Source organism: Neophocaena asiaeorientalis, unplaced genomic scaffold, assembly GCF_003031525.2.
Source record: "Neophocaena asiaeorientalis asiaeorientalis breed wild unplaced genomic scaffold, Neophocaena_asiaeorientalis_V1.1 scaffold825, whole genome shotgun sequence".
Classification (NCBI taxonomy): Eukaryota; Metazoa; Chordata; class Mammalia; order Artiodactyla; family Phocoenidae; genus Neophocaena; species Neophocaena asiaeorientalis.
Window position 1 is genome coordinate 644694 of NW_020173937.1, and position 12728 is coordinate 657421.

General features: G+C 45.6%; 1 protein-coding gene across 1 annotated transcript in view; it reads right to left on the minus strand.

Annotated features, from left to right (window-relative positions):
- Positions 1-12728, minus strand: part of CUL4A (cullin 4A) — a 43187-nt gene that overhangs the window by 7475 nt on the left and 22984 nt on the right. Inside the window, exons 11-16 of the mRNA XM_024752646.1 lie at positions 11287-11479; positions 9864-9968; positions 9456-9566; positions 9288-9373; positions 8409-8516; positions 424-537 (exon numbers count right to left, since the gene is read on the minus strand). Coding sequence (XP_024608414.1) covers positions 424-537; positions 8409-8516; positions 9288-9373; positions 9456-9566; positions 9864-9968; positions 11287-11479 — 717 coding nt within the window. The remainder of the gene's footprint in view (positions 1-423; positions 538-8408; positions 8517-9287; positions 9374-9455; positions 9567-9863; positions 9969-11286; positions 11480-12728) is intronic.

A 12728-nucleotide genomic window follows, 5' to 3' on the forward strand; every position in this document is an offset into this window, starting at 1 on the left:
TTTTTTTGCGGTATGCGGGCCCCTCACTGTTGTGGCCTCTCCCGTTGCGGAGCACAGGTTCCAGACGCGCAGGCTCAGCGGCCATGGCTCACGGGTCCAGCCGCTCCGTGGCATGTGGGATCTTCCCAGACCGGGGCACAAATCCGCGTCCCCTGCATCGGCAGGCGGACTCTCAACCACTGCGCCACCAGGGAAGCCCAGCTCTATTTTTAATTAGGTAAATGCTTTTCTATTCTAATTAATTTTTATTGATTAGAATAGTAAATCCTTCGACTGTTTCATTTTATTAACCTTTGAAAAGCCAGTGTTGAGTTATATTGAATAAACACTTCCTTTCTTTGCTACCAAAGTTCAATCACAATCAAAAAACATTCTATTAACATACGTAAGAAAAATAAAAAGTGGAGGAGACACAGGACTTACCTCTTTAAACTCTGCTTTCAACACAGCGTGACCCAGTGTAGTTTGCCACTGAAGCTTTCGACCGCTGTGCTTTCCAAGATAAAACGTCTTGAATACTTCCTGAAGTTTAATCATCTGTCAAGCCAAGAAAACAACAAGTTAATTACACTAAACACCTTTAACCTGAAGAAGCACACACTGTTCAGGGCTCACGCCTGAATGAAAAGTCAGTTCTGTTCTGACAGCTGCCGCCACCTGCTCGGGCCCCGAGGTTGCGATTTCAACGGTACTTTCTGGGAGGGCTCCCGACGCCGTCCAAGGACGTGAGGCTGGGACCTCCCTCCTGAGCCCCCGGGGGCTTCCTCGGCCCCTCCCGCAGCCTCTGTGCCCCAGAGCGCCCGCGGCTCTCATCAGCCTTCATCTGGTGAGCCGACCCCTCTGGACAGCTTCCCTCTGCGGCCTCCCCCTGCCCCCGGGCGCCCGACACCCTCAGCTCGAGGATTCCTGTCTCCAACTGGCGACCACGCCTTCTGGGTCTTTTCGGGTTTGTCTTCTCATCCTGGAGCCCCAGGGCCTGCACTCCACTCGGCCCTGGCAGTGTCATGAGCCCAGGCCCAGGTCCCAGGAGAGGGTTCAGTTCTCCCCTGGGCCCGGCTCCCCCGACTCCACGGCGTGCACCTCCTCTTCCCACCCCTCTGCCAGGTCCGGAGCTGCTCGCCGGCACTGTCACCAGCCCCCTGGACGGGGTGCTAAGGGAGCAGGACCTGGGCTGCCTCTGCGCTACTGCAAAGCAGGTGCCGAGGGATGAGGGTCTGGGCCCTCAGCCTCGCAGCTGCCTGGCAACTCCTCTTCATGCTTCCAAACTCAGCTCCTAGTCACCCCATGGACCCATGACCCATCTTCAATACATCAAGTCCCAGGCATGATGTCACCGCATGTCTAAGTATTTCAGAACACAGCTAACAGACAAGGACTCTTCTAGAAAGCGGGCCTACTGCACCATCTCACACCTAAAGAAAGCCAACGGTGTGATAATCCTTCCAATGCAGACGTCTCTTAAAAGTATTTCCTGGAGATTAAGTCCCAGGAGTGGAAATAATAATAATGATTATAACAAGGTAGCAGCAGCTAACACTGGGTGCTTACTAGCTAGTTACTGTTCTAGGCTCAACAAAGATCAAAGACCTAAATAAAATTAAAACTACAAAGCTCTCAGAAAACATAGGCGCACATTTTCGTGACCTTGGATTTGGCAAGTTTTTTAGATACGACCAAAAGTACAAGTAACAACAGAAAAAAACCAGATTAAGTGGACTTCATCAAAATTAAAAACTTTTATGCAGAGGACACTATCAAGAAAATAAAAAAGCTCACAGAAGATATCTGCAAGTCACATGTCTGATAAGGATCTAATGTCTGGAACACAGAAAGAACTCTCACCACTTAACAGACAGAAAACACAATTAAAAAATGGGCAGACAACTGAATAAATAAATGTAACAGAATGAATAGACGAGTAATAAACCTTTTGAATTAAAAAACAAAAATGGGCAGAGGACTTGAATAGACAATTCTCCAAAGAAGGTCTACAAACAGCCAATAAGCACATGTAAAGATGCTCCACGTCATCAGTCACCAGGCAAAAGCAAGTCTAACCAAAAGGAGACACCGATTCCTACCAAGATGGCTATGTCATAAAAAATGAAAAATAACAAATGCTGGTGAGGAGGTGTGGAAATTGGAACCCCTGTGAGTTGCTGATGGGAACGTAAAATGGCGTAGGTGCTATGAAAAATGGTGGTAGTTTGTCAAAAAAGTTGAACAATTATCACACGAACCGGCAATTCTACTCCTAGGGATAGACCCCAAAAAGCCGACAACGGGTAATCAAACACGGCACACTCATGTTCACAGCAGCATCATTCACGACAGTCAGAAGGTGGAAAATAGCCCACATGCCCACTGATGGATGGATAAACGAATGTGGTCCATGTACCCAATGGAGCGTGATTCAGCCTTAAATTGGCATGAAGATGCCACACGCGACGGCGTGGACGAACCCTGAGGACATGATGCTTGGTGAGAGAAGCCCAACCGAAAAGGCCACACAACGTACGATCTCATTTATAGCAAACGTCTAGAACAAGTAGATCCAGAACAAGTAGATCAGTGGTTGCCTAGGTCTGGGGTGGAGAGAGAGAGGAGAGAGAGGAGAGAGAGGAGAAGTTTGGGATAATGGAAAAGGTCTGAACTTTCCATAACTTAATGCCACTGAGCTGTACACAAAACTGTAGGTATATTTTACCAAGTACGAGTATTTGGTAAGCCCCAAACACCTTTTGCTAGAAGACCAAGGTTCTCAAGAGTGCAGGGGTCCATGCTGAAGCACAGGAGCTAGGAGAGCCCCCGCAAGCCAGAGGTGGGGTAATCTCAGCATCAAATAGGTAAGAATCCAGGAGTGCACACTGACAGAGACGGAGGAAAAATAAGTAAATTCGTGGGGCAGAGGGGAAGGCTCGTCCTAGGAAGAGGATGCCAACTTCTAAACAGAGAGAAACAGGAGATGGGACGGGATCACTACTTGTAGGTGAGCATGGACCCGGGCAAGTGAGTCTGATGGGGATTAAGAGGTTCACATCGTCCTCGAATTCTCCCCACAAGTTACCTGATAACTACAAACCAGCTGACACCATAACCAGGTGAGCACAGGTATCATCACCACCAGGGGCAGAGGAACAGCGTGCGGCCCTGGCCCAGGGACCCAGAAGACTGCGGCGGGACCTGCACGGCCGGCATCTAACCCGCCAGCAAGCCGGGAGCCTGTGAGCACCACCTGCAGTTCCAAAAGGGCTGCGTCGTGAGGGAGAAGGAAGGGGGTGCTGCTGCCCCGCTGAAGGGGACTGCAGACGCGGGCGACGTGGGGGCCTGGCAACCAGAGAAAACGCCACGCGGGACGCGGCTGGGACACTGACAAAATCGGAATATGGCGACATGCAGGATGGGGGCGGAACATCCACGTCAACTCTCTGCACTTAGCAGTGTCCTCTGGTCCTATTCCCAGGAAATCCCCTCTAACGTACTGTGATTAAAGGACGTGATGCAACCTACTCTCAAGTGGATCAGGAAACAACGCACATTACGGGGAGTGTGATGGGCACGCCTGGCGGCGCTAGGGAGTGGTGGAGGGTACTGGGAACCCTGAACCGTTCTTGCAAATTCCTCTAAGCCTGAATTGTTTGGCGTTTTTTTTTTTTTAATTTTTGAAGTTTATTTATTTTTATACAGCAGGTTCTTATTAGCTATCCATTTTATACACATTGATGTATACATGTCAATCCCAATCTCCCAGTTCATCACATCACCACCCCAACCCCCTGCCGCTTTCCCCCTTTGGTGTCCATACGTTTGTTCTCTGCATCTGTGTCTCTATTTCTGCCTTGCAAACCGGTTCATCTGTACCATTTTTCTAGGTTCCACATATATGCGTTAATATATGATAATTTGTTTTTCTCTTTCTGACTTAATTTGTATGACAGTCTCTAGATTCATCCATTTCTCTACAAATGACCCAATTTCGTTTCTTTTTATGGCTGAGTGATATTCCATTGTATATATGTACCACATCTTCTTTAACCCTTCGTCTGTCGATGGGCATTTAGGTTGCTTCCATGTCCTGGCTATTGTAAATAGTGCTGCAGTGAACATTGTGGTGCATGTCTCTTTTTGAATTATGGTTTTCTCTGGGTATATGCCCAGTAGTGGGATTGCTGGGTCGTATGGTAGTTCTCTTTTTAGTTTTTTAAGGAACCTCCATACTGTTCTCCATAGTTACTATCGATTTACATTCCCACCGACAGTGCAGGAGGGTTCCCTTTTCTCCACACCCTCTCCAGCATTTGTTGTTTGTAGATTTTCTGATGACGCCCATTCTAACTGGTGTGAGGTGGTACCTCATTGTAGTTTTGATTTGCATTTCTCTAATAATTAGTGAATTCATCAGTGATACTGATCTGCAATTTTCTCTTTTTGTAGTACGTTTGCCTGGTGTTGGTATCAGGGTGATGGTGGCCTCATAGAATGAGTCTGGGAGTGTTCCTTCCTCTGCAATTTTTTGGAAGAGTTTGAGAAGGATGGGTGTTAGCTCTTCTTTAAATGTTTGACAGAATTCACCTGTGAAGCCACCTGGTCCTGGACTTTTGTTTGTTGGGAGATTTTTAATCACAGTTTCAATTTCATTACTTGTGACTGATCTGTTCATATTTTCTATTTCTTCCTGGTTCAGTCTTGGAAGGTTATACCTTTCTAAGAATTTGTCCATTTCTTCCAGGTTGTCCATTTTATTGGCACAGAGCTGCCTGTAGTAGTCTCTTATGATGCTTTATATTTCTGCGGTGTCCATTGTAACTTCTCCTTTTTAATTTCTAATTTTATTGATTTGCCTCCTCTCCCTCTTTTTCCTTTTTGTTTTTATTTTATTTATTTATTTTTGGCTGCACTGGGTCTTCGTTGCTGCACACCGGCTCTCTCTAGTTGCGGCGAGCGGGGGCTACCCTTTGCTGCAGTGCGCGTGCTTCTCATCACGGTGGCTTCTCTCATTGCGGAGCACAGGCTCTAGGCACGCGGGCTTCAACAGTTGTGGCACGCGGGTTCTAGAGTGCAGGCTCAGTAGTTGTGGCGCATGGGCTTAGTTGCTCCACGGCATGTGGGATCTTCCTGGACCAGGACTCGCACCTGTGACCCCTGCATTGGCAGGCAGATTCTTAACCACTGCACCACCAGGGAAGTCCCGCTCCCTCTTCTTCTTGATGAGCCTGGCTAAAGGTTTAGCAACTTTGTTTATCTTCTCAGAGAACCAGCTTTTAGTTCTACTGATCTTTGCTATTGTTTTCTTTGTTTCTATTTCATTTCTTTCTGCTCTGATCTTTATGATTTCTTTCCTTCTGCTAACTTCAGGGTTTTTTAGTTCCTCTTTCTCTAGTTCCTTTAGGTGTAAGGTTAGGTTGTTTGAGATTTTTCTTGTTTCTTGAGGTAGGCTTGTATTGCTATAAACTTCCCTCTTAGAACTGCTTTTGCTGTATCCCATAGATTTTGGATCAGCGTGTTTTCATTGTCATTTGTCTCTAGGTAATTTCTGATTTCCTCTTTGATTTCTTCAGTGATCTCTTGGTTATTTAGTAATGTATTGTTTAGCGTCCATGTGTTTGTGATTTTTACGTTTTTTTTCCTTGTAACTGATTTCTAATCTCAGAGCGTTGTGGTCGGAAAAGATGCTTGACATGATTTTGATTTTCCTACATTTACCAAAGATTGATTTATGATCCAAGATGTGATCTATCCTGGAGAACGACCCATGAGAACTTGAGAAGAAAGTGTAATCTGCCGTTTTTGGATGAAATATCCTATAAATATCAATTAAATCTATCTGGTCTATTGCGTCATTTAAAGCTTGTGTTTCCTTATTAATTTTCTGTCTGGATGGTGTAGGTGAGGTGTTAAAGTCCCCCACTATTCTTGTGTTACTGTTGATTTCCTCTTTTACAGCTGTTAGCAGTTGCCTTAAGTATTGAGGTGCTCCTATGTTGGGTGCATATATAATTGTTATATCTTCTCAGATCGATCACTTGATCATTACATAGTGTCCTTCCCTGTCTCTTGTAACAGTCTTTATTTTAAAGTCTATTTCATCTGATACGAGTATTGCTACTCCAGCTTTCTTTTGATTTCCATTTTCATAGAATATCTTTCTCCATCCCCTCACTTTCAGTCTGTATGTGTCCCTAGATCTGAAGTGGGTCTCTTGCAGACAGCATATATATGGGTCTTGTTTTCGTATGCATTCAGCGAGCCTGTGTCTTTTGGTTGGAGCATTTAATCCATTCACGTTTAAGGTAATTACTGATACATATGTTCCTATGACCATTTTCTTAATTCCTATGGGTTTGTTTTTGTAGGTCTTTTTCTTCTCTTGTGTTTCCCACTTACAGAAGTTCCTTTAGCATTTGTTGTAGAGCTGGTTTGGTGGTGCTGAATTCTCTTAGCTTTTGCTTGTCTGTGAAACTTTTGATTTCTCCATCGAATCTGAATGAGATCCTTGCTGGGTAATCTTGGTTGTAGGTTCTTCCCTTTCATTGCTTTAAATATGTCATGCCACTCCCTTCTGGCTTGTAGAGTTTCTGCTGAGAAATCAGCTGTTAACCTTATGGGAGTTCCCTTGTATGTTATTTGTCATTTTTCCCTTGCTGCTTTCAATAATTTTTCTTTGTCTTTAATTTTTGCCAATTTGATTTCTATGTGTCTTGTCATGTTTCTCCTTGGGTTTATCCTGTATGGGACTCTCTGTGCTTCCTGGACTTGGGTGGCTATTTCCTTTCCCATGTTAGGGAAGTTTTTGACTATAATCTCCTCAAATATTTTCTCAGGTCCTTTCTCTCTTCTCCTTCTGGGACCCCTATAATGCAAATGTTGTTGCATTTAATGTTGTCCCAGAGGTCTCATAGGTTGTCTTCATTTCTTTTCATTCTTTTTTCTTTATTCTGTTCTGTGGCAGTGAATTCCACCATTCTGTCTTCCAGGTCACTTATCTGTTCTTCTGCCTCAGTTATTCTGCTATTGATTCCTTCTAGTGTAGTTTTCATTTCAGTTATTGTACTGTTCATCTCTGTTTGTTTGTTCTTTAATTCTTCTAGGTCTTTGTTAAACATTTCTTGCATCTTCTCAATCTTTGCCTCCATTCTTTTTCCGAGGTCCTGGATCATCTTCACTATCATTATTCTGAATTCTTTTTCTGGAAGGCTGCCTACCTCCACTTCATTTAGTTATTTCTCTGGGGTTTTATCTTGTTCCTTCATCTGGTACAAAGTCCTCTGCCTTTTCATTTTGTCTACCTTTCTGTGCATGTGGTCTTCCTTCCACAGGCTGCAGAACTGTAGTTCTTCTTGCTTCTGCTGTCTGCCCTCTGGTGGACGAGGCTCTCTCAGCCTGAACTATTTTGATACAACTGAACAGACCTGCAGCACCATGAGTGGGGTACGCCCTGGGGGAGGAGGTAAGGGGTGTCTTCTGGTGAAGGTGACTGGGGAGACAAGTGTCTCCCAGATGGTGGGGGGGCGTGGTGGTTTTCTGCAGAAGAGGTTCCACTGGGAGGGTCACACCTGGGCCCGGGAGCACGAGCGAACCGGGTACGTGCAGCGTGCCTCAGAGTCTTCCATCGGGTGCAGAGATTCAGGGAGGGAGGGCCGAGCTCATGGCTGTGGAGGTCCCTTGGGGCAAGCGGACACATAGGTTGGAGGCTGAGTGGGGCATGTGCGCAAGGGGAAGGAAACGGAGGGGGCTTCCAGAGAACATCAGCCTTCAGGATGGAGGGAAGGGAAAAAAGAGAAGAAGACCACAAAGGCAACTGACTAGTGGGGTCAGAAACAGAAGAACAGCCAAGGAAAGATACTGTCTTGAAAACAGGAAGAAGGGCTCCAAGAGGCAGTGCTCTGCCCCGGCTCCCAGGGTCCAGGGCTCCATGCCCAGCTCTCTTCCTGGAGGCCTGGCACCAGCCAGCTGGCGCCCCGACCAGCGGTCCAGATGCTGCTTCCTTCTCTGCACGTTCCATGCCCGAGCCCAGGGTTCTCCCCAGTACCCGCACGTCCCCAGAGAACCAGAGTGATGGCCGGCACACGCACCATCCCCTGCCCCTCGCGGGACCCTGGCACTGTCTACAACAGGCGGGAGGGACAGCCAGACAAGGAGGCCCATGGCTCCGCATGCAGGAACTTTTTTAAAAAGCGCCTGTGCTAGCACCTTCTTCACGGGCGGCCGGTGGACACGGAGACAAAAAGCGTCTACTGTGAACACTGTTTAGACAGAGACGACTGGGGTTTTGACCAAGTGCGTGATTTAAACACTCCTTGAAAGACAGCACATCTGTGCCGGCATGGGTGCTACAAGGGGGAGGTCCGTGGGGCTCTGGAGCACCAGTATATGAATAACAAAGGGCATTCGGGCTTTAAAACGCTTACCTCTGGAGTTAGATGTACTTCCATGGGGGTGTATGTCGGCCAGTATCCCATCGTAAGTATGTTCACTGTCAGGTCTATAGAGCCTGGGTCACTTTGATTCTGCATATACTAAAAATAAAGAAAATCAGGACAGAATGATTACTTTAGAATATCACCAAAAAGAATTAATTCATTAAAAAGTAAATGGTGTCATTTTCAAAGTACAGTTTACCTTGTCTTTTCATTTATTTTAGTCCCTGGAACATATTTCACCAAAACCACATACCCTGTTCTAAAGTCACTAGAAATGTTTTCTCTTCTTTAGTCAAATAAGGATCATTAAAATCATTTAAGTCAAATTTTTAGTGTGCAATTTCAGGGATTATTTTCCCTTTTTCTTTTTTTGGCTATACTGCACAGCTCGCGGGATCTTAGTTCCCCAACCAGGGACTGAACCTGGGCCCTTGGCGGTGAAAGAGTGGAGTCTTAACCACTGGACTGCCAGGGAATTCCCAGGGATTAGTTTTCTTTTTCATTTTGAATTTAAGTTTTTTGAATATGTGAGATGTTAATGGTGTAATTTTTACAGTAGTTTTTTTTTTTTTTTTTTCGCGGTACGCGGGCCTCTCACTGTTGCGGGGCACAGGCTCCGGACGCGCAGGCTCAGCCGCTCCGCGGGATGTGGGATCTTCCCAGACCGGGGCACGAACCCGTGTCCCCAGCATCGGCAGGCAGACTCTCAACCACTGTGCCACCAGGGAAGCCCAATGGTGTAATTTTTAAGGACGAGGATTCTACACAATTCACATCCTTATGTACATAATTTACATAATCATTTCTCACAATTTAAAATAGGATACTTTTTAAAAAGCTGTTTGACTTGACAAGAACACAACTTGCCTGCTTGAAATGAACCATGATGTCCTTAGAGAGCTCCATGTCCTTGAACATGCCTTCCAGCTTGCTGGTGAAAGCAGCCCCACACTCTGGACACAAGTGGACTGCAGGTGAGCATCCTGGGAGAACACCCATCGGGCACCAAGCCCCACCCCCGCCCCACGCGCTCACCGTGCTTCAGCTTCGACAGCATAGACTTTTCAGCATCAACGGAGGCACTTTTTCCAACGAGGAGTCTTTTTGCTAAATCTTTCTTATAAAATGCCTCAAAGACATCTTTACCTATTTATGAGCAAGTGAGGACAACGTTAGGTCATTAGATAGCTACCATGCAAACGTTCACCTCAACAGCTGAGACAGCCAGAGGGGCGTCCACCCTGACGCCAGCCAGCTCTACCCACTGAATTCCCACAGACACCTCACTCAGTTCGTGGCAGCCGTCACCCTAGTCCCTGTGGTAACAGGGAAGTGGACACATTCCTGTTTTTCTCAACAGAAGACGGGGCCCGACTACAGACGCTCTGTGGACACCGCGTCCTCTGTGCCTGGAGGTGAGGAGATGCCGCGAGCCCCGCTCACCGTGAATGAACCGGAATAGGATCATGATCTTGTCCAGGATCCTCTCCAGCTCCTCGTCCGTTGCTTCCTTATTACCTGCTCTCAATTTTGAATCAACGTGCTTTGCTGTAAGAGGTTCAATTATTTGAAAAATAAGCATTCTTTATATAATACATATTCTAAATAGATGAAGGAAGAGATTTGTTTTCTCCACATAGAAACTGAACAGTAACACTCTGGAACCTTTCCAAAATGACATTATTATGAGATAAAAAGGCAAACACCTGATTTTCTAAGATCTGTACTTTCAGGGCACCGAGAACAAACACTTTGATTCCATGCTGGGGCTCACGACACATGAGTGCTCCAGAAATGGCAGTACCCCATCTTCAAGATGTGCTGTGATACATCCGGGTGAGACTTTCTCAAGAGAAAGCACTCTTCTCAGGGCTGACAATGCAGGGACAGAGCAGTTCTGCTTGGGCTTCTTGTTTCTGAGATACACGAACCCACCATGACCTGGCTTAAGGAAGGCAGAACCCAAGCTCCCAAGAGTCTGAAACCATCTTTAGAGAAATCGCAATCCATAAAGTGGTTCAAAGGCTAAATTAAATTGCCTTTAAACTTCTCCTCTTGTTGCTTTTTTCTCCTTATCATTCTTTATTATGAAATATTCTGAACACAGACAGAAGTAGTCACTTGTACAGTGAACCCCATGTTCCCACCACACATTTTCAACAACCCTCAACAGAGCCCAAGTCTGCATCACACCTTCCCTGCCCTTTGCCTCCTGTCAATCTCAAAAAAAAAAAAAAAATTTACTCACTAATGAAATTCTGCGAATCCTAAAATATTTTGATATTATCATGAAATAATTATATAAAGTGATAATTTAAAAACTGTTTCATCTTAAAATATGCTATCTCCTGAGATGTCATTCGATTTTACCGTACTTTAGTACTGACTGGAGGATACAACGACAGTGACTAAACAGCGTCTCCTCTTAAGTGTTATCTAAAGACTGATGGTTATCCTCATAGCCTCAGGACGTTCCTGTGTAACAAACCTCAGTCCAGTTTCTGAGCAGAAATCACTGGCTTGTAGTCGACATAGAGAATCAGGGCTCATCCTTACAAAAACAACTCTGGAGCTGTGAGCAGTACAAACTAGGATAAATCTTTATGTCCCTTCTTCTCTTATGATGTCGAGCTCCATTTCCTTACAAAATCACAACTACATGCACCCTTATGCAAGTACCACTCACTTACATATGTATCTAATACACCTATAAGCACACACCTGTGTGCGTGGTTTTTTGGGAAGGTGTGTCCTGTTAAGGCATGTGCCCTGCCCTCCCCATACGGAGGCTGAACCTTTGGGAAACAATCTACTGGGGTTCTGCTTTATCCCCTGTTAAGAAAAGGATAGAAGCATGTGTTTCTACCGATCAGCTCTGCAGGTTTGTTTGGCCTCTTGTTGATGAACGATTCGAAGGACTCCTTCATCAGGTTGATGAACTTCTCGTTCCTCTGGAAGCACACTTCTATCACGTGGTCTACTCGGTCCTTGAAATCCAGCAGGTCCTGCACCATATCTTTATCTTTTTCAGGATTGATAACGATTGTTGTCCCAAAAGTCTGCAAAAACATACCTCAAGTCATCAACAGGTTTCTGATACAACACAATTTTTCTCCTGCTATCAAACAATCATGATAGTTTTATATAAATTAATCACTCCTGGTGTTAAACACTAAATAGTTTCAAAAGTTTCACAAATTTAGTCCACCTTCTAAAAATTAAGTGGATATGCAACTAATGCTTTAGGGTTACAATTCTGCTTCTGGAAGAATTGATCAATTACTGGGGAAATGTCTGTTGCTTTCTGAAGAAAAAACTTTTACTTATAAATTCCTCAAATAGAAAGTAACCCCCTTAACCTGATACGCCTAGTTGGACTGCCTGACGATAGTTTTCTTTCCCCTTCACTTCTAACTGTGGGTGGTTTAGAGCCTGGTTTTTAGCCTGTACTTTTAATTTAAAGATGCTATTTAAACATTACTAAAAGTCTGTGCGTGACAACAACAGTTCGCTATCTGATGAAAAACTACCAGCTGAAGAGACGCTGAACACAACCGTGGTTCAACGTAAGACACGTCTTCACAGGAAACACACACAGTTGCACGTCAAAGGTGCCCGTGGAGGCTGATCGCTGGTGAAAAGGTACAAATGACATGGCATAAAGACCTTCTGGAGAGGGACAGGGCATGACCAGCAGGGGCAGGAGAGACTCACTCTTCACTCTGTACCCTTTCACACTGACAGGATTTTAAAATAATGTACATAAGACCACGACACATGAGGGTCAGCTTTATTTTGTGAGGAAACACTGTGCTGTCACGGCGTAACTGCTTATCATTAGTGGACCCTCGGAACCGTGTTCACACACTGACTTTTCCTGCCGAGAATGGACACTGCAAAGGTGAACTCCTGTGTTCAGCACCTGTTCCTGTTCTCTCAGGACTACTGGTCGGCAAAACCCTAAATCTCCACTGGCCTTTCTTAACATAAAGCTCCAGTGCTGACCCAGCGTGAGTCGCTCATGCCTTTCAGCTCAATGCAACCGCACAAAATCCCGGGGGCGTGTGTGCGTGCATGCGTGTCCAAGCTGGCCACATGCAGACCAACGTGCGACTTCAGGCCTGATTATTTCCTTTATCTTTTTCCTCAGCTGAATTTTCCCTGTGACAGTCACAGATTCACGTGCAGCAGAAACAGTGGCAATGTCCTCGCACGCTAAGCCTCGTCTCCCCGACAGTGCCCTGTGGGAAGCTACTGAGCAGCGCCCCAGCCAGGACACTGGCCTTGACACAGCCCACCCGTCCCACC